This window comes from Plodia interpunctella, chromosome Z, assembly GCF_027563975.2.
Source record: "Plodia interpunctella isolate USDA-ARS_2022_Savannah chromosome Z, ilPloInte3.2, whole genome shotgun sequence".
Classification (NCBI taxonomy): Eukaryota; Metazoa; Arthropoda; class Insecta; order Lepidoptera; family Pyralidae; genus Plodia; species Plodia interpunctella.
In genome coordinates, this window is record NC_071324.2 from 5,179,970 (window position 1) to 5,202,531 (window position 22,562).

At 34.3% G+C, this 22,562-nt stretch overlaps 1 protein-coding gene across 6 annotated transcripts; it reads left to right on the forward strand.

Annotated features, from left to right (window-relative positions):
- The first annotated feature begins 427 nt into the window (after nt 1-427).
- Flo1 (Flotillin 1) lies at nt 428-21,325 on the forward strand. 6 transcript variants are annotated; one of them, XR_008406275.2, is made up of 12 exons: nt 1,526-1,703; nt 6,515-6,681; nt 8,044-8,223; nt 8,487-8,570; nt 9,875-10,093; nt 10,470-10,630; nt 10,968-11,076; nt 11,414-11,539; nt 12,038-12,202; nt 16,721-16,827; nt 18,207-18,287; nt 19,633-21,325. XR_008406275.2 is itself a non-coding variant. In XM_064437048.1 (11 exons), exons 1-10 carry the CDS (start codon nt 471-473, stop codon nt 16,787-16,789), a joined length of 1,308 nt encoding a protein of 435 aa, XP_064293118.1. In that variant the 5' UTR covers nt 428-470; the 3' UTR covers nt 16,790-16,827; nt 18,207-21,325. The 6 variants fall into 6 exon arrangements, 4 of the variants coding, with proteins under 4 accessions (XP_064293118.1, XP_053624766.1, XP_053624765.1 ...); XM_064437048.1 differs by lacking the exon at nt 1,526-1,703 and adding an exon at nt 428-498 and having other exon boundaries at nt 18,207-21,325; XM_053768790.2 differs by having other exon boundaries at nt 18,207-21,325.
- Nucleotides 21,326-22,562: the final 1,237 nt, after the last annotated feature.

Consider the following 22,562-nt stretch of genomic DNA (forward strand, 5'->3'; position numbering starts at 1 on the left):
TTATTTACGTACCTACCTACCAATTTGATCGATTTTCATTTGACAAGTGATTAGTGACAGTGACGGCTTGATGTCAGAGCAGAGATCAGACCAGAGATAAGAGTCGTTTGGATTTTGGCATTGCCATCTACCCCGGCGCCGCCGGACCCAAATTTTAACTGTAAGCCTTAGCCTGAACCGACACCAGTGCAATACTTAAAACCAGACGCCGCCGCCGACTATAAGGTTTCTGAATGTACAGCTTGACAATAAAGAGTTGACAAAAAATGACGGCGCTTGATTCTTTGTAGCCTTCCTGGAATTGGTAGGTACTCCTAATGAAGTACTTATTAAATCCATGGTAGCTTTCTCATTTTTGACGTAAAATGATGAAGTATGGCAACAATTTTTTTTTGAAAATGTTTAGTTCCACTTCCTACTCTATATGGTCAAGCTGTACCATTGGCATAACCACGTATTTGTATCGACGAATGTGTTTTCAAATCTCACTCAGCTCAGGCAAGTTTTATTCTTTTTCGTTACAGAACTCATCATTCTTTAGAACTGGGAAAATAAATCAATAGAAAATATAACAGTATTACTGCGAAATCTAAAATTAAGCATAGATGTAAACAAATGTTGGTAAACCTTAATAAATAAATCTTAGTCTTAAAGTTGCAGCATTATAAAAAAAATTACACGCATTTACTATTCATTTCAACCCATTTATTGTTATAATTACAGCCATCGTGCTTTGCACTTGTGCTTCTAACGTTTTATTATTATTTTATTCTGTGTCTCCTTTTATGGCATTCGCGGAAGACCAGCGTCTTGGCTCACACCATTACATCATGCTGAGCGAAGACCATTTTAGTACAATATTTTTATATCTACTATTATATGTCCAGTGTTATATATGTCATGTCTTTTATTGTGGTAAATAAACGTTTTTTCTTTAAATAAATAATAATAATATACATATCCCAATTCCACAAAAAGTGCAATGTAATATCAATAGTATTTAATAATTACAATAAAGGTATTGGGTTTTACAATGGATTTGAATCTTTTAGCAAATATGTCTTATATTAACACTTTGTGTGTGTCTGAAGCCCATTCAATAATCCACTAAATCCTTCTCTTTTCCTTTAAACTCGCGCTACGATTGCGATTAGTCGTAATCTTTAATGATATTGAAAATTGGCGCTTTTTGCCTGCATTGGCAATGTTTGTTTACCTTAGTTGTATCAGTAGCGCCATCTGCGCTAAGCTTTGCGTAATATGTCCTATTACGAACGGAATAAAAAACACCTAGCGGGCACCGGCGCGCGGCGTCGCTCTTGATGGGCTCACACACAATGATTTTATATTTTATGTAGCTTGGCTTCGTTTTGTTTTACGGCCCATTTGGAGTCAGATAGATTTCTTTCTTTTATTCTTTCTTTCTCAGAGTGGCACCGTACCGGCCAGCTTGCCACATTTTTGTAGTGGCAACTTTGTGGCAACGGGCGGTGAGGCAGCGTTTTGCTTGGTTTTGCTTGACTTCTCCCTCCCCCCCTCTTTCTTCATTTACATGAAGTCGATTTGTGTTTTGACATCAATCAAATTTTCTAACAAATTTTATTTTAGTAAATAGGTAGATATAATTTTTTATATTTTGTTAACTTTAAAAATGGTTTGGGGTTTCGTTACTTGCGGTCCGAATGAGGCGCTCGTTGTGTCTGGTGAGTAATTTCTGCCCTATTAATTTAACTCGCCTTCGCGGTACCTACTCAATTATTTATCATTTTGATGAATGTACCTATCGTAATTTTTTAAGTTATACATCTATTTTGTGGGTCCTTTGCGAATTTCAATATTTTTTTTGGTGTTATTGTGTATACTTGAATTAGCTGAGCGAACGTACCTAACTGGGTAGGTAGGTCTTTGATTTTTCTCACACCATTGCATTTTAAACTTTGTAATGCTAAACTGATTACATAGTTATTTTATGAGTTCAGGGATGGGAAATTTGTAGACAAGTAATAATAACCTATGACATAAACAAATTCATTCTATATGGGTGAACACCCGTCAATATATACAATGAGTTCACCTCAATACATTGGTTCTTGCTGTTATTATTTTTTCATGAATAGAGTGTTGGAAAGAGACTGGATTGTATAAAAATATATTTGACTATGGGTGACAACAGCCTGCGAAATAAAAAAATGTGTTAAGTGTTATACCCAGCTGAGTATGTATTTACAATTTAGTTATGGGTTGCTTTGAAACACTATAAGTAATATAGGTACATGAGTTATTCTTAAAAGCTCTTTTGTTTATAGTCCACTCTCTTGCCAAACTTGCTCACATTTTTATAAATGCACTTTCAATGTGAAAGGGATTGCTCACTTTGTGAACTAACTAAACCTCCTGACTCTGAAATCAAAGTTATCATTTGATTAAAATCCTTTTCCAGTATGGGTTATCATTTTCTTCAGCCCACCCTATATCACAAAGACTAAAGTGGGGATTATTAGTTCAGAGCATGTGAATAATTTTTCCAAATTAAACTGTTTTAGACATTACTTCATTTGACTTAGGGTGCATAGCCAGTGCATACATACAAATGTTTATGTCTGGTCTGAAGGTTAATATCAAGCAAGCCAGTCATAAAATCAGTCAGATTTTCAAAATTTCAAGTTTATTTTTACATGGACACTGGGTTTCAAGACATTTTATTTTACTTTCTAGACTTAATTGTATATTATTATTCTTGTTTCGTCTTTCTATAACTTTAATTTGCACAGAAAAAGTGTAAAAAGTACTTGTCTAACTTGTTCAAATTAATTATTTTTTGGAATCTGTCTTTTTTTAACTTAACAGAGGGGTAAGTAAACATAATTTTGTACATTGTCTTTATTTTTCCAGTTCTTTGGTTAAAGCTTAAGCGAAGTCTATTCTTTAATATTTTAATGATGGTACACACTAGCAAGACTATTTAACAAAGTTCTTATATGACATTCAATAAACTATGTGATTTTCGTCTTTAATTTCAGCCCTAAATAGGTTAATAGAAATTGTTGAGTTTACATTGTGAAATTTTTATAAATTCTACTATTGTTTGTGAATGAGTAATAAATATCAATATTTATATCTTTTATCAGGCAAATATTTTTATCACTAGCAAGTAATGACACATACAAAGATATTAGGTGCAAATGAATGCTGTGCCTGTGATTCAGATATCAACTTGGCATAATGAAAGCTGAAACTACTAGTTGTGTGTACATGTGAAGTTGAAATTTGATATTAGTGCACATATCAAATTAGACGACATGTCAAATATCATTGGTTCTATGTCTTCATATAACTATTGTTATATGTGCAAGGGAGCATGCAGGATTTCATTTTAATAGAAAAAAACAATTATCATGTTTAATAATTAAAACATCTTTATGCATTTTATTTTAATATCAAGTAGCCAATTACACAGTCTGGCGTCAATGGCGCTGTTGGAATGCCACAAGTGGTCCGGCGAGCAATTTACTTATAAACTAGTCATTCTTAGGTCAAATCAAGGTGAACTTAATTCATTTAATTTGGAAACACGTCGCGCCGTGAGTCCAGCGGATCTCGTACAAGTTACTAAAAGATAAATAGCTTTGGCAGCTGGTAGGCTTCATCTGCATTCTTAAAGAGGAGGCCAGCGACCAAGATGTAAAAGCACACCGAATCATTTTCAAATGGTCTCCAGACTTGGAGGCGTCGCAGCCGAGAAAGAGAGTGAAACTTTGTCACTCTCAGTCACATATTGCAAGTTATATGGCTTAGAACTGTGATTAAATGTATGAATGGTTCCATAAATTTGGTATAATACTGGTAGCTTGAAATTATTTGAAGTCGATGTGGTTTCAGTTGTGGTTGTAAGTAACTCGCTTTTGGCCTTGCTAGACCATAAAATTGCATTCACTTTTAATTGTACATGTTGTGAGCAATTAACACTTTAACGTATTAGTATAAAAATCATGAGACAACCGGTGAACTTGTTTGACTTTTATCCTCTGAAATAAAATGAGCTTCCTCTAAACGTACTATACTTCTCTATTTTTTAACATCTTGTTCACGGAATGGTGCCTATCCTAGCTGTATTCGTCGATCTATATCTTAGTTATTTTTGTCGAAGGATAAATAATGATATTTATAAACCACATCTATATTCTCACCATGAACACCAATCCTCGTGTTTGAGAGACCAGATGTGTTGACATAGTCTTGTCTTAGTCATTTTCATATAAAGACCCACATTCAGAGATGCATTGAGAAAGCTGAGCAGCATTTATAAAAGCGCCCTCGGCGATTCAGCGAACAAAATTAGGTCATCTGCAAATTGTAGATGGATCAGAGGAACATTGATGTTGGATTTATTATATACATATTATACTGATAGTAAAATTCTTCACTCATAAGATTTTGAAATGAAAAGCAAAGAGCATCTAAAAACATAATAGAATAATAACACTATCCCTGTTATTCATAAAAAAATTTAATCACATAGGGGAAATACAAATGTGACATATGCCATAATAAACATAATGTGTCGTTAGCAGAGTAGCCAAATTTATATTATAATCGCAATTATGAAACAGTAATATGTCGACTACGCAAGTATGTGGAAAAACAAATAGATTCTGGTTACTGAGTCGCATGCATACATTTGTATATTATAGTAGTTGCTCGGTGGCTGGATACACACAATAAGCTTGTGCGCTGTTACATATGAAAAGCGAAATATATTTGTTTACTCTGTACTACCCTTGTTAGCCTATGCTAACAAGGGAGTTTCACTATGAAGTTTCTTAATATTTCTCTCAGTATACTGAAACAATGTTCTGTATCATGGCTGCGTAGTAATTCAATCTATACATTTTGTGTTAAACGTTGACGTTCATAAGTTTATCGAGCTGACATTCAGTCCTGTCTCGTATAGACAAAAGATTTTAAATAAATCTTTGCTCGTGCAATAAATATAGATAAATAGATGAAAACTTCATTGCACCATTTACAGAAGAATTATAGGTAGGTATTAAAACATAAATGACCGCAAACCCTGACTGGTCACAAATTTCTTCCAACCAACCTTTGGGTGGAAGGAGACAATGAGAGAAATGACTTAAGAGGGTGCATTAAACTCAAGTCAAATTAAAGTAAATCTTTTTAGCGGCTTTTGTGAACTTCGTTATGATAGGTAAGAAATAAATCGCGTCAGGTCACGTTGTGTGTGCGTAGTGCGAATTCGCTATTTACATTTCACCATCGAGTGGATTCGACAACGACAACCATATCATAATGTGGTCGTTTGGTTGCGTCTCACTTCGAAATGATTCGATAGTGAGAAGAGCAATGCAAACTCGCACTTCAACCTCTGATCGAAAATTCGTAAAATGTCATAAATGCAGAACGTTGTTTTCACGTCTGCCGCAACTCCCGGTGCGCAACCCGTTTTTTTTTTTGGATGGGCTAAGGTAATATTGTACCCCAGTTGATATGTTATTCATATTTTCATTTATAAATTTACTGTTCTGAGAAACAGCGAAATCGAAGATTAGTACATAATCTATATGTTGTAGTTTAGCAGCGCATTCCGTCGTAAAATGTTATACCCAACGGGAGAATTAGCAATACATTGTCGACATGTGGTCGGCATAATCGCAGTCTCACGATGTACATTTGTTTAGTGTTAATGTGAGCTTTGTATCTAGGCAAGAAATATCTCAGCAATGTACGTCGAATTACTTGCGTAAGCGATTTGCAGTGGAAGCAATAATAACAGTTGCCTTCTTTTGATGTATAAAAATAAATCAATGATATATTTTGATCCACTGATATAGTCTACTGGGAATGGTCGATCAATAACTATTTATTTAATCTATGGTCGATAGAACATTTTACTTCATACATGTAGTGGGCAATGATCACATTACCGCTCACTACGTTTGTTCATTCATCATATTATATCGCTATAATATTATTAGAAAGTGGTGAGCGTTTATGAGTTTGTATGTTTGAGGCGGATAATCTCCGAAACTACCGAACCGATTTCAAAAATCCTTTACCATTAGAAAGGTACATAATCCGAAATTGCTATAGGTTATTATATATTTTATCTCAAAATTCCCAAGGGTCAAAGCCCCTGGCAACCTCTAGTATATTTGTAAATACATAAAGGTATTTAAATGAACATGGCAATAAAATGTCACATTAATCTCTCTTCATCTTTTTTGTTTATTATGACGTCACATGATATGTAAAAGTTTAAAAAAATCTTTGTGATTGTTTTGAATTTTTTCTCATTGTCTCCCACTAAATCATAATCTTCAGCGTCATGGAGAACTTGAAACACTTCAGATTATGTTTACTGGCTCAAAATTTCTAGATTTCCGAACAAAGGAATTGGCGCCAAAACGCGTATCCGGGGCTAGCCCAAAATATGTGTTTATACGTATATAGGTTATTATATATAAATAATATGTATAGCTCACACTATTTTTAGGGTGCTGTTACTCCAAGCCGCTGTTGGTACCAGGCGGGCGGGCGTTCGTCTGGCCAGCGGTCCAGAATGTCCAAAGGATATCGCTGAACACTATGACCTTGCAAGTGGAATCCCCTACCGTGTACACAAGCCAGGGCGTTCCTATATCTGTCACTGGTATTGCACAGGTAACTTAACTAAGCTAACTTAGTACTTTAAGGTTGTCTTTGTACTCATAAAATCGTATATATTGTGTAGGTAGACGTATAGCCCATAAAGTCACAAAATACGGCCCGACGAGTTTTCGATTATGTAGAATTCCAAACTTCCTAAGAGTCTCTAATTGATAAGTGGTTGTTATATAGTATACTTTATTATGATACTAGCTGATGCCTGCGACTTCGTTCGCGTGGCTGAACAATTTTTGGTAAGGAGTCAAAATTATTAGAGAAATTTAATTGTACAAAAAAAAAGTTTAGCTGAACTATTGTGACTCTTCTTCAGGTGTTCCAGATCTTTGATTTTTATATTTCAACAGAAAATGCTCATCAGGCTGAATAACTTTTGTTAAGGCGTCATTTCAATATTTCCTATAGTTTAGTTGTACCATCATAGTACTCCATCTGGTGTTCCAGTTTTCAAAATCATTTATACCCTATATGTTGACCAGGTTTTATAGCTACACAACAAAAAAAGTTTCATTCAAATCCGTCCATTAGATCCAGAGATTAGCGTGTGCAAACAGACTTTTTTAAAAATTCTTATTCTATTAGTGATTCTCTATCGATCTCAATTTTTTTTTAATATCTGCAATGTACAGAAACATTTTTACTGTTTTATTATATATATTGTATGCGGGTTCTCATCCAAGAAGTAGCACTATATTTTCGCGTGGAAAATCTCCTTATAAGAATAGAAAGACTAATATATTTATCTTCGCAAATGTGATTAGTGGCTGACATAAACAAAATACATCCAAGCAGATTTAATAGATTTATAATTGCACAAATTAAATAGCTCTAACTAATGTTTTCTTTTCGATATATGTATCGATTTGTATAATCGAATAATACTTTAGGTTTCTTTTTTTATTAGATTGCGCTGTAATAACTAGTTAAGACTGCCATAAATATTATATTTTGGTCATTATTTTCAGCTTTGATTTCAACAACGTGTTAAAATTACGCTTATTTTATTGTGACTTTTACCTTTTAGTTGGCTCGGCAATAAGTTGTTATACAATTAGTTTATATAGCAAGGGAAGGACGGCTACCCCCATCCCCCCTTAGAAGAACTCACTGGTAAATTGTAATTCTGACGAACTTCATATCTTGCGGCGTTTCTTATAAGAAACAACAATCCAAGACGAGTATCTTTAATATAAATTTTTACATCATTTCTTGCTCTAAAATAGTAATTTAAAACAACAAGTTGTATTTTGTTATAAAAATACAGTAAAATCTAGAATTTTCTTTGTATAAAACCCTATATAGACCCACTCTGGCTGACTACTGACTATCAAAATAAACGATGTTGTTTCTTGATTCCAGGTCAAAATACAAGGGCAGAATGCCGAGATGCTGCTCTCAGCTTGCGAGCAGTTCCTGGGCAAATCCGAACAGGAGATCCAGCACATAGCCCTGGTAACCCTCGAAGGTCACCAGCGAGCTATTATGGGCTCCATGACCGTCGAAGAAATTTACAAAGACAGGAAAATATTCTCTAAAAAGGTTTGTATAACAACCTGAGTTCAATAGCTGATTTTAGCAGATGTTTTCAATCGATTGAAATGTTGTAAACACGTTTAGTTTGGACGACAATGTTTTATTATAAGTATGACCTGATGGTGCTTCTAGGACCGGCTCTAGACTTGGGAACTCTTCAACGGTTTACTGCGTGGAATGGACAAAAAATTCCATACAAAACCCGAATCGTGTTTTTATTGCGTACATAATTACTCTCGTAATTACTCTTATCTTTTTTATTATTCCAGGTGTTTGAAGTGGCATCGAGTGATCTCATCAATATGGGAATAACTGTTGTTTCCTACACTCTCAAAGATATTAGGGACGAAGAGGTGATTTATTTTTTAATATTAAATATATTAAGTAATACAATCCATATAATAATAATATGCTATAATAACCTTAGCTGCACTGGACCGCGGATACCTATATGGTCTATACCTGAAGTGAGCTCGGATGAAAGATTTATCGTCTCTTTAGAGGAATCTTATCTTGAGTTGTTTTTTGTAACATGCGATTTTTTATTCTAGTAAAATAGAAAACTTCTCCGTATCGACCCTACTTTATCACGAAGCACATTTTCGAAATAGCCATTGTGAGCTATTTTCACAAAGTTTTATTTCACTTCTCATGGTCGTAATAGACATTTTGTTTGGATGTAACCGACCTAAAGTATAAAATACGTTTCTATAAATCGCTTTATAAATAAAATATTTAAATAATAAAATAAAAGGTACGAGCTGAGGTCGGAGCTGAGGCCGGAGCGGAGGCCACCGTTAAAATGAAACGGAATCATTTGTAATCGTATAAGCAAAACTACTACCTATTTTACTACCTACTTACTAAAATGCATATTTCTTCGTGTATGACAGTATGAGGTATGTCGACTTGACAGAAGTGGAAAAAGCTTTTTAATTTTCCTTTACGAATATAAAATATTTTATATCATTATATAATTTTGCCATACAAAATTATAATATTAAACTTTTTATGTGTTGCATACACATAACTTTGCTTTTAATGTTGAATTGAGTTTTGCCATTCTCGTTTATCTAATAAAGTCTACGGCTTAAATCAATTATTTAAATTTTAGTTAGTTTGATTTTCCGTGTGCATTTTGATATTTGAATAATTATTTTTGTGATTAAATTTTATGTCGTTAACGATAAAAATCTCATGAAGTACTGTATATTGCGTGTGTTTGATTTTGGTCATTTTTTACACCATGTTTGTAAACTACAGTACAGACTCAATGGAACCAGGGACTCGACATTACTACCAACCTTGGTTCGTAGTACCTAACATTCGATGAACATATTGTAAAAAAATCGTAAGGTTTTTCTTTTCCCAGGAGATAGTATCTTCTTTTTACTTACGGTTTTCACAGTATACACGTCAATATAACCGATTCTTTTTCATCCTTATCGTCAATTGAACGAACTATCCGACATTGTAGAAACCTATACTGTCAAAATGAGTTGCTTTTGGCATTTACTCTCAGCAGTATGTGTCCTACTGTTGAGCCTTTTTCCTACAAATCGCTCGAGGGCAGCCCGTTGCCAACCCCACTGGATAATTTTAAAAAAGAAATAATATTAATAAACCGTTTATTGAAATAATGCCTTTGCATCTATAGGGCTACTTGAAAGCTTTGGGTATGGCCCGCACAGCAGAGGTAAAGCGAGACGCCCGCATCGGCGAAGCAGAGGCTCACGCGGAAGCGCGGATCAAGGAGGCCATGGCGGAGGAACAACGCATGGCCGCGCGCTTCCTCAACGACACCGAGATAGCCAAGGCGCAGAGGGACTTCGAGCTGAAGAAAGCCGCGTACGATGTCGAAGTTCAGACTAAGAAGGTAATCTCATATTCTTCGTTCTTACTGTTATTTTATTAAAACTGCCCCGATTGTTACTTTGAAGAATTAATTAAGAATTGTTGTTTCATCAAATTGTCTAATTTTGTTCAATGGCTTTATTTAGTTATTTTTATACTTCACTGTGCAGTTGGACGACTAAAATTATCTCACTAGCTAACCCTGTCGGAACACAAAGGCGAACAGGCATGTTTGTAGATTAAAATAATATCATTCCGGATACACGACTTATAATTTAGCTATTTCACTTGTAAACGTCAAGCTTAATCGTGAAGTCAGTGAATACATCACAATCACAAAAACTATGTCCAAGCTTTAATATCGTAATAAAAATTCGGCTTTATGTATTGTTTGTAAGGCGGAAGCGGAAATGGCGTACGAATTGCAAGCGGCAAAGACCAAGCAGCGCATAAAGGAGGAGCAGATGCAAATCGCTGTGGTCGAGCGCACGCAAGAGATCGCTGTTCAGAAGTGGGAGGTACAGCGACGAGAGAAGGAACTTGACTCCACCGTGCGCAGGTAATCTATCCTTAAATGTAATAAAACAAAGCCCTCTGCCACGTCTACATGGATTACAACAACAACTAAAAAAACGACTACATGGATTTTCATGTGGTTTCCCACGAATGTTTAGGCGTATAATGTTTATAATATGAAAGTTTTCAGACCTTTTGACATTTGACCTTGTGTCATCCTTGACGACGCCCATCTCATTTAGATTATCATATAAGTCTGCTAAATAAGTTAATTGTGAAATCATGCATAACCGTACTGAAACAGCGGGGTACGCAAGGTGAAATGGACATTTCAGCGAGGTCCAAAGTTATTGCAATGTTATTGTATTTTTTCCTCACAGACCTGCAGAAGCGGAAAAATTCAAGTTGGAGAAGTTGGCGGAGGCGCACAAACTGAAAACGGTGCTCGAGGCGGAAGCCGAGGCCGAGGCCGTCAAAGTTCGCGGGGAGGTGAGCTTATTACACTCGTTTCGGATTAACTCAGGGGTAGAGTACCCCATTAATACGCATCCGTATTTTTAGCTGGACAGATAATCATATTGTTATAAATTTTAACTTTTACCTTATTTTAGCTCATTAATTTTGTATAAATACGTGTTTATGTACTTTTTGGACCCTGTACTTAATAACAATAACTAGGTTTTCTCTCTCTTCAGAAAAATCGAAACTATGAACAAAATACTTTATTGACAAAATAAAAACTTCTCAACTGGAGACGATCTAGCTATTCTAATTAAGTACTGGGTCTTTTATTAGCAATACATTTTAAGCTGTGATTACTGAACAGGCGGAGGCGTACGCGATCAAGGCGAAGGCGGCCGCTGATGCCGAGCAGATGGCCAAGAAGGCAGAGGCCTGGAAGGAGTACGGCTCTGCGGCCATGGTCGACATGATGTTGGAGACCTTGCCTAAGGTACGACTTCCTTGCATTTTACTACTAGTTAATAATTAAGTCGTGAATTTACTTTCGATCATTACAATAGAGGGTAGATGACTTTATTATATTATTAGAACACGAGACACTTTTAAAGATATGACAAAAGAAAATTTCGATTCGTGTGTCAAAATTCTTTTAAAATAACAAATATCTACACATCACATATTTACAAATTATGAAAGACAAGAGAGAAAACTCGTATCTTTGTGTTTGCTTACCTAAATTTTACCTTTGCCTACACCAGTTCACACTTTCGGCATCCTCTCATTCACAAGAAAAGAACTGATGGTTTTCAGACGCCTGAACATACGTTGTGCAACCGCAGCTAAGAACACTCGAAATTCTCTTTGAAATAAGAAAATTAATAGATTAGAATCTCTTCGCCCATTTGGCTGACCACGGAGAGACATACAGATATACATACACATTAAACTTATAACTGCCTTCTGTATCAAAGCGTATGTCCTGGATCAGGTGGCTGCGGAAGTGGCGGCGCCACTGTCGCAGGCGCGCAAGGTGACGATGGTGTCGTGCGGCGGCGGCGAGGTCGGCGCCGCGAAGCTGACCGGCGAAGTGCTCAGCATCGTGCAGAACATACCCGAGCTGGTCAAGGGAGTCACCGGCGTCGACATCTCCAAGGTATTTTCTATAATAAAAACATTTTTTTTTCCAGTTTCTACTCGTTATTTATTTATTATTTAATTGTCTGCTCATACATGAATTCACACATTTGAACATTGTAACGTGTGTTTCGAGATAAGGTACTTTATTGAAGGTGGTCGCTTACGAACTAATATTATACATGCGAAACTAATTCTTGAAAATGGTGGGAAATCCCACGGATAATCCACGCATCCAGCTTATAAAAATGTACTAGTATATGTAAGTAATGTATAAAAGTGAACTAGTGAAACGTCTTAAGCTACTTCTATAGTCTTGTGCCTTTTTGCCTTGTGCTCTTTAGTTATAGCCTTGTGCAATGTTACATGTTCAAATAAGTAAAAGTAATATACAGAAATCAAATAGGAATATAATTATATAATAAATAAATACTGAATCAACCGATTATACCTGTGGAAAACACGACTCGAAGGAAGCAATCTTATGAGGAACTAACGGTCAATGTGTACGTATTAGTGTAAGGACTAGTGCACTAACACATTTGCGGCCTACCAATAGGGAATATTACGCAAAGATCTGAGGGTGGCACCAGCAGGCTCCTTCGATATACGTTTGTATACCTGTATTGGTGTACAAGTCTCAAGACAGTGTCCCACAACAATGTCTTGTGGAACACTGTCACTGTCAATATCAAAATACGCTGTCAACACCAAATGCACTAGTACTGCACTCCGGCGTGAAAACATTTCGGTAATATTCCCTATTCAGCCAAGGAATGATGAAACTAACTGCATAGTAATTATCACTTGCAGAATGTCTTAACCTATTCTTATTTGATGTTAATTTGTTTAGTTCCCATTATGATAACTTCTTTGGCTCCATATTTTTTGTATTCCTAATTTTAGATTGTTGCACACATATACTTCTAGCACAACCTTTTTTCATACATTTTTGTTAATACTAATTTTAGTCCCAAATTAGTCATTAATCTCAATAATAACACGTAATCTGAATACATTTATTAATATGTTTCATATGACGATAAAAAAGTGTTTATCCCAAAGCTTGTATACACTTTAGTATCGTTTTCAGACCCCTGCAAGGAAATAATTACCTAATGTCAAACTTAAGGAAAGAATGTATGTGGTCATAACTCCTATGTGGTCATAGCAGTCTATCCTGTAAGTTTTTTTACTTGCAGGGTCTTCCGTCCCCGACCCTTGCGGGGCTCACCGCACACTAACCTATCCTAGCTTTTGTTGACACCCATCCTGATTTTCTGGTTTTTGTTGATACTGTCAGAAGCTTCGTTCATTTCGCTCGCTCCGTTTTATGTCATTTTTGTAAACTAACTCGACATTTCATACATAAAGGGTAGCTCAATATTTTGGTATTTCTGTATAACTTGGAAGTCTATGGACATATGTTTGTCTTTTCACGTCAAAACGAGGTAGGCACAGAAATAATGTTTTTATGTGACGATTAATTGTTAGAAAGTAGAAAATGATTGAACAATTTTATAACGCGGGTGGGTGGAACCGCGTGCAATATTGACTTGTAACTAAAATGTGAAATTTTAGTTCGAATTTAAATTCACAAGTACTTTTAACGAAAAGGGCATATTATGACACAGTAAGCAGAACTTACTTATTCGCCCAAATTTGCATCGCGTCAGTAGTATTTTCAGTGCCTATCTTATTTAAAAATCTCATTGGCATAGTGCAAAAGAATTTCCAATCAGTCTAAACATCTTAAGGCGACGTCAACAAAACGTTACATCAAACGTTTTCTTCCCAGCTTATGTATACATATCAGAATAACTTTTGTTTCCGCGTAACAATTATAACAATTGTTTTATACACATAATGATTCTCACACACTGTATATTGTTACACAAATAACACAAACTGGTCGACCCAGCTTCGTTTGATAATAATGTATGGTGTTGTTACGACATGGAATAAAGAAAGAAAGAAATCATTTATTCGGCAAACACATAAAATCCAAACATTAAACATTAACACTGAAAGGTAAAGTACAAAAGAGTATCGAATATAGATCGAATACAATATGTCAACCGAAATGGCGACCAGCTCAGCATGGTGCCATGGTATCGAGCCAAGCCGGTGATTTACAAACCAAATAAAAAAAGTAGGTAAGGTGGCAAAATAAACAAATTAATATGTACGGAAACAGAAACAAACAACAGCAAACATTAGGACTAGATAGGAGACTAACGTACAAGTGTTGAAATAATGTTAATATGATGGAATATGATGTATGGTACGTAAATAGTATAATATTTGAGGAATTAAACATATTCTGACTAAGGAAAAAATGTAAAAAAGGATAATAAATATAAATTACATGGAAATTCTTTCATAGTAAAAGTCTATCTAAATACAAAACAACATACAAGTCGTTTATAGGATGTGACTAGGTAAGTCACTTCTATCTTTGTCCGTTCACAATCAAATAAATTAGGCAATCTTCAATCTTACTGAATATCTATATTAAATGAGATATATCGTGGGCGCATGTAACATGGGAGGTTTTGACCAACTGAGTAATAATGTTTTAGGCGTTTCAGGCATGTATTAATTATTTCGATGAAACGAACATGATGACCCAAAACAATACATGTGTCTGCGAATTATTATTATTACTACAATATATGGTAAGAGTACCTTATGTTTAATTAGAAAATGAATCGAAAAAATATTTTTAATCTTTCGTATTTTAATTTTTATTAATTTTATCATATCAACTGGTGCATTTATTTCTCGAAGTGCACTATTCTTAACGCGCACTTAACTTCTTACATGAAACGCCGAATAGATAAGACGCATTGTAAATATATGTTTTATTTTATATTAGTTACTTCGTGAAAAATGGACACGAGTCACAGTGTTCTGTTCATGTTTCTAGATGAAGATAACGAAGGCTTTTTTCCAATATCTATATGCCAGCTGGGTGGAACAACTGGAACACTAAACATTGACATAAATAATTCTAGAAATGCAGTTCATTACCAAATGATCTTGGTACTCTGGATATCCTATAAATAATATGAACCCATGGGTAAAGCTCACAATTATTGTTTCCGAAGAAACAATAAGCACTCTGGCTGTTTAAGTTACGATTTTGTTTGTTCGATTGATTGACCTTTTAATCAATAAGTAAATCAAAGTTGCCTCTCGATTAGTATTTTTTATATCAGTGTAATACATCAACATAGCTTCAATTTGAGATACATCAAAACGACACTAAAGCAATAATTTTCCAATCACTATTTTAATGGCTGGCTAGACTGTACCTGTGTAACTATACTCGTGGAAGTAGACGTGGTAATTAACTTACCTAAACAATAGCTTCATGTATAATGTTACGTTTTCCTTATTATCATTGCAGTCAATGTTTATGTATTCGTGGAAGCTTCTAGTGAAGCGAAACGTGATTGGTGAGAATAATTTAAAAATAGCCTTTATATCTTTATCTATAGTCTCGAGGTCACAGCTTTGCTCTCCGTTATCTATCCTACATGTTAACATGTACGTACGTACATGCTATTTAACGGTATATGTATATATCCTGATAATTTTTGGCAAAGGTCGTAGTGCATATATTTACAAGTTTATATAACAATATTGATATCTTATTAAATTTATGACTTAATCTATATATTTTGTAATTTTGAAATAATTCATTGAATATATGTGTAATAGGGAAATAAGGAAATAATTGCCTAATATCAACTTAAGGAAAGAATGTATGTGGTCATAACTGTATGTATGTGTCTCCTAATATAACATCCTGAAATAACAGCTCGTACATAGTACGTTTTGACCACCATAAACCACTCTAATCATAAAGTTATTAAAAAAGTTAATTAATTTCACAGCTTCACTCATATGATTGGTTGATTAAAACATTGGATAATTAAAGTTTTGCTTTCCAATTATCAAGTTGTGATTTTTTATGAATCTAAAAAAGTAAAAAGCTATTTTTGTATCTAAAGTTGTTTATGTGATGCTTTCCAGTTGGAGCGAAATAGGCAGAAGTAGAGTGCTGGATTCACTTTTAAATATTCTTAAACCTCAATTTGAGGTTTCTCCGAAGAACAGCCACTGATATCCAACTACAACCTTCGGGAGAAGTCGCGACGACGTTATAATATATAAAGAAATGTCTGAAAAATCTGAGTTCCAATACCAATTTTTACTAGGAACATTACAAATAAAAACTGGCGAAACGTTTGGCTGCGTTTAAATCATCTACATAATCTAAAAAATATAAATCCGACAACATTAAACTCACTAATAGGCATATTTACGATATCGAAGTGCGAATTCGCATTACGAATTATTTTTCATCATTCGTCTAAAATCATTTTCTATGCATCTGTTTGATAATCTATGTTTGTTACTGTTTATACTTCTCTTTCATATTCTATGTAGCTCTTTACTAATCTTTGTTACTGTTCGTGTTTGCACCGCTTTGCTTATGTACTAACTTGAACCGGGGTGGTGGTGGCAGGTGGCGGCCGAGCCGCCGTCGCTGCCGACGCCGACGGCCCGCCCCGAGTCTGCGAGGAAGGCCCGATAACTGGGGAGGAGCCCTAGATAAACTACAAAAATGCTTCGGTAAGCACTGGATTAAGCATTATACTGCTCCCTGCGAGTTGCCGCTAGTTTTCACGGCTGTGTCGCTACGAAGCATAAATGAAAACCATAAGGTATGAAATCCGCGCCGGGCGTCATACGTCACTGAAATGTTGTTGTTGCGCTCAGCTCTTCAGATGAATACTGCTTAATATATCATACGGCCCGTATTAAGCGCTAAGCTTGTATCGAATACTTATTTGATGGTCATATTATCGTATTTAACTAGTTTTGTCATATAGATTTTTAAAATGATTTTTCAATTTTTTTCTTGACTTGCGTCTGGTCACGCTTTTGCACGCGACGCATATTGAGTTATTTATATTATAACGCATTGAAACGCTAAAAAATATGTATTTCTTTATATAATCACGAGATAAACCTATAAAAACTAACGTTGTTTATAATACATATAGTATATAGTTTTCGACGTTGCCGTTGTTCAACCATGAAACATGTTGGATCCACTGCGGTCGATGCGGTAGCGGTAAGACAATGATGATGCTTGGAAATCATTCATAAATCATACATAAACCGTTGCTTCCTGTGGGGTTGGACGATAAATTAGTCTAGTTAGAAGGAATGGCTCACCACACTGTAAAATTCCGTCTACACAATAATATCAATTCGGCAATCATGTTAGTTGTTATATTCAACTTTCCACCTAATGATCGTTAGCCGGCTATCCGATAATAAAAGCATTATCTAGATTCTACGCTATCGTATGTTGTTTAATAATAGAGGACACGCATAAGTTTCATAGCCAATGGCAACAACAGAATCCTTATACATTCGTAATAAAAAAATAAAAGTAATGTCTGTCCATATCACACAGCGGTACTAAACTAATGAGACTACACAAAAAGATGGTAGGTATTCAGTCAATCTGTTTCCCATTATTGCATAATCGAAATCTACTTTGTCCGAAACGTTTGCGGTATGTGTTATCCGTGTGTGCGAACAATAATAATAAAGTAACAATTTCTTACATATTATACAAAACATTGTCACGAAAACATCATCAGATTACGCAAGTACATGAAATCGTTTAATAAAGATTTACTCGTTTATTAGATTGGAATTTTATGACTCCTGAGCATATCAACCTGAGAAACCAAATCGATTACCCACAGCAAGTGAGACGAATCGATCCAACAAGTAGAATAGAAAAATCACAACGCGAACGTATTCATTCAGGCAGTAATCAATTGAGTTACGCTTACTTACAATAACCATTTAATTAATGTGACGTGTATAATAATAAAACGGTGCGCTAATAAAACATATTATGAGAAACCGACACCTGCATAAACTAAGTGCTATTATTGGCTTTAAAATTGTAATACTTCTTTCTTTTTCAGGATTTTCGTGCCATGTAACTCGAAGTAGAAGCTCGGCGCACCGTACAAACATTTTCTATGTATCCGCTAGATTTTGAGTAGGTGAGTGATGGAGTCTGAAACGGATCTCCGACAATTGCTTTGTCTACGAACGTTTCGTCGACAGAATGTTTCGACATTGGGCGTTTGAACGACAGAACCCTTCATCTACGAACGAGTCGCCTACAGAATAGAGGAGACATTCTGTCGGCGAATCGTTCGTAGATGAAGCAATTGTCGGAGAACCGTACTTTTAGAAATCCCCATTGAAATATTTCAAGCTACAATTAACCATATTTACCTACCACGAAAACTATCAGTTTCTACGAACTATGAAGCAGTATTACACGAAGTTCTATTTTTCAATATAAATATTTTCGTAAATATGTAACTAAAAATAGACAATATAATAAACTGTAGTCACAGTTTGCTATGTTGACTATTTATAGAATAGCATAGGTGGCGATTGGTTCTACTAAGATAATAGGGAAAAATATTGCATAGGAATAAGAAAGTCGTTTTGGCTAGTAAACTCAAACATAATGAACACTCGCAGCTTGAGAAATTCGATAAAAATATAAAAAAGTATAGTTCTTTCAATCACAATAGTATCTTTTATCTCTTTACACCGCTCTACCAAATTAGTATCTATACTATTGCGTCGTTTATTATTTGCAAACATTTGACCACATGAAATGACATCATTTGTATCTACTTGTCAAAGTAGGTGAAAAATGATGACATCTTGTGTAATTTTTATTTTCTTTAAATCCTTTTCATAAATGTATGGCGAGTGTTGGCAATCACAAACAGCCAATGTTTATGTCACCAGTATTTGTCTATATATAATATGGCCTCAATCAACAAGACGATATTTTATTATGTATGAAATAGTGCTAAATTGATTATGTATCACAGCGTGATTTAATAACTTTTAGTGATTTATTAACATGATATGAATGACATTTATTTAGCCTGAAAAATGGGTTATTAAACGTTTGTATTATCGCGACTTCGATTAATGTATTGACTGCTTTTTATCGGATTAAACTGAACGGAAAAACTGATTTACTGGAAGTGAGAAGTGGCACGTGCCAATAGATCTCTGTAGTTTCGACTAAACAATGTACGAGAGTTGTTCTAGTGTACGTTTATTAATTAAAGTAAAACAATTTTCGACCAATTGCCTACATTTTTCCCCCTGTGTAGATGGTTACAAATTTAATGACTGTTATACAAACATAAATAATACCTATATTTTTTTATTTAGCTAAACTGTCGTTAGGGTATAAATAAACTATTTGGTGTTCAAAAAGTGCAGTTTAGAAATTTTAATATATTTGTAAATTAGTACGTTCGTAGACTAAAAAATACCTTTTAAAAAGATGGTTCTATGGTTGTATTGTAGTACTCGTGTTTTGATGTCTGCTGCAACATGATGGCAAATCAAGCTTGACCTTCAGTGTTGGTCTCTCTACGTTACCATCAAACTAAACTGATCTTATGTAAATCTTATGTTTGCAAAACCTCGTTGTGTTTTTAATTTTATTTAATAATAAGTAAATTTGTTTCGTTTGTACGAAATGACATTACAATTTGATTGTAGCATTTTTTTGTATATTATTTTAATAAGATTGATAAGATTTTTTTTTTGTAAGAACAATCTGTAAAAACCCAACCTTTGAATGGCATAAAGTAAATAGTGTTGACAGTGAGCAAGATAAGTGGCAAACTGTTGGAATCTCTTCAAAAACGTTGTTTCTTCAATTTGTGGTTACAGTTGTGAAATACAGCTTGATCTCTGATGACAGGATGAGCGGGATCGAGAGAATGAACGTTGATTTTGGAGTGATCATGGCACTGAAAATGTTTATTATCGTATATCAACAAATAATGTACTATTATAAAAAAGTCGATGTATATACGAAGCACGCAATGTGTTATGGTGACTACTTTTGCTTGGAATATATCTTGATGATATACTGGACTGAACACTTCAGTAATAAAATTACAATTAAAATACCGCCTTAAGTTTACTCGAGATAAGACACTTTTTTAAGGGATTCATTTTCAGATGCAAAGTCCACTAAACCGTCGATATATCGTTCGTCTTCGTAAGCAAATACCAATTACCATGTACTTCGGGCTACAGTCTACTGTCATAGAAATCAAATTGTATTTTCATGGCTTCGAAAAAAATGAGGCGGTTCTCTTTCGCCGCGATATTTTACAGATTATTATATGTAAAACAATTTATTAAAGGTAAACTAAGATATTATTTTTACAAAAGTACATACCAAAGTTATTTAAAGATATTTACCTATCAAACTATACCGTAAGTGAAACGAGTTTGTTTTCTTACCTCATTTTATTAAGGCCTCCGGTGCCATATTCAAATTAGATTTATGTATATTTTTATTATTTTTTTTGAAATAGTTATATTAGTTTTAAGTGATTGTATTGCAAACATAATGCATGATTTTTTTTTTCTTTATTTTTATTGTATGTGTATACTTGGTACAATGCACAAATTCACTTTCGAATAACTTGATTTTTACTTTCCTGTCATAAATTTAATATTTATGGCCGATCGAATTGGTCATTGAGTGGAATTAAGTTCTGCTTTATGTCTGCGTTAAACAAATGTTTTACGAACATTTTACAATCTAAACGTGATTATAGGTTTTTAACGGTTTGTTAGCCAAAGTTTAAGATTTGTGTGATTAACATAGAAAGTAAAAGTAACAAATGAGACGATTAATTCTGAATCAAAGTACCTTGGAATGTAGAGTATATACTATTATATTATTTAGTAAACAGTCATATTTGGATGCAAGCGGAACTAAGGTACCTACAATCATTAGTCAGATCGGTATGTTACTAATGTACACATAATGCCGTGAATAAATTTAAACGCAATTGAATATATTGCAATGTATGTAAATGCTGGTGTACATTTAGCTAATACTAGAATGGTATGAAATTGATGCACTGAGAGTGGCACAATTATTTTTTGTGTGGATCACAATTTTCCATTAACTTGTATGTATGTGTATTGACGTGGTTTTTATTAATGTATATTCAATAAACTTTCAAATAATTATCGTGTTTTACTTTACACTAGCGGCCCGACGTAAATTATAGCCCTAAACCTTTTTCAGGAATCACTGTTGGTGAAAACCGCATGGAAATTCGTGCAGTAGTTTTAGAGTTTATCGCGAACAGACAGACGCGTTAGAGGACTGTATATTATAATATACAAAAGGATAAGGATTATATATAACATTTCTTACTGAAGGAGATGTGCCTTCGTGAACCGATTTCATAGTTATCCTATTCAGAACATTTTAATAAAACTATCGTTTATAAATATTAAATACTTACATTTATTTATTATAACAATGTAATAAGAAAGAAAAATCACAATGAGCAAGAAATCACAGATAACCCATGTTTTAAATGCATAGAAACTAGTTAAGTAGGTAGCGTTTTGGAGGACACTGCACTACTGGATTACATATTTTCATTCTGGATCTGGAGCCTTTTGTTTTACATATACAAAATATTGTCACAAATATGTCATTGTATCTACAGATAAGTGCCTACAAAAAGATTTCTCGTAACGTTATTGAAAAAGGGCGCGTTTTTCATTTTCTAGTGAACTTGAACTTACATAACTAGTTGTGACCCATCGGCTTTGGACGATACAAACTAAATATTAACATTTTTCATAATATTTCAGGAAGGATTACAATATCTAATGTGCATCTTTCTTTGATCACTAAACTTGAATGTTAATCCTTTGGAAAATTATAAAGATAAATACAGCTTAGCATAAATAAATTCACAATTACAACCAAATACATACCACCTACATCACTGATGCAGTCTTGCGTCAGACAGAAAACATGTGTTCAAATATTTAAAAATAATGTGATTATGATCTATTAAAATACCTATTCATTCAATCCAGTTTTATAAAACCTAGAAGATGATGGTCTACCCAGCGAACAATATAGGATAACATTAAATTTTCGTATTGTGACGCCCATAATCAAAATAAGTTTGACAAACTGTGACTGTTCCTGATAGATATATTTAAATACCATGTAGGTATTAGTAGGTACTCCGTTGTACGGGGTACCTACTAATTCCATGTTAAATTCACATTACAAATTAACAATGTACACTACACCAGCAAATTGCGGTTTATCGATATATTTACTATAAATGAAGATTATTTAAAAAAATACGCTTCTCTAATTTTAAATTATTAACCTCCTACTATTTGAAAGTCGATTAAAAATGAGCTACAGGTCAAATAAAATACAACAGAAG

Excerpts from the sequence above, each read along its gene's own strand:
- Flo1 (XM_053768790.2), top strand. The coding sequence starts at position 1,652 with ATGGTTTGGGGTTTCGTTACTTGCGGTCCGAATGAGGCGCTCGTTGTG. Across the intron at positions 10,631-10,967 it reads CTTGACTCCACCGTGCGCAG|ACCTGCAGAAGCGGAAAAAT; the intron begins GTAATCTATCCT and ends TTTTCCTCACAG. Across the intron at positions 12,203-16,720 it reads CCGGCGTCGACATCTCCAAG|GTGGCGGCCGAGCCGCCGTC; the intron begins GTATTTTCTATA and ends TGGTGGTGGCAG.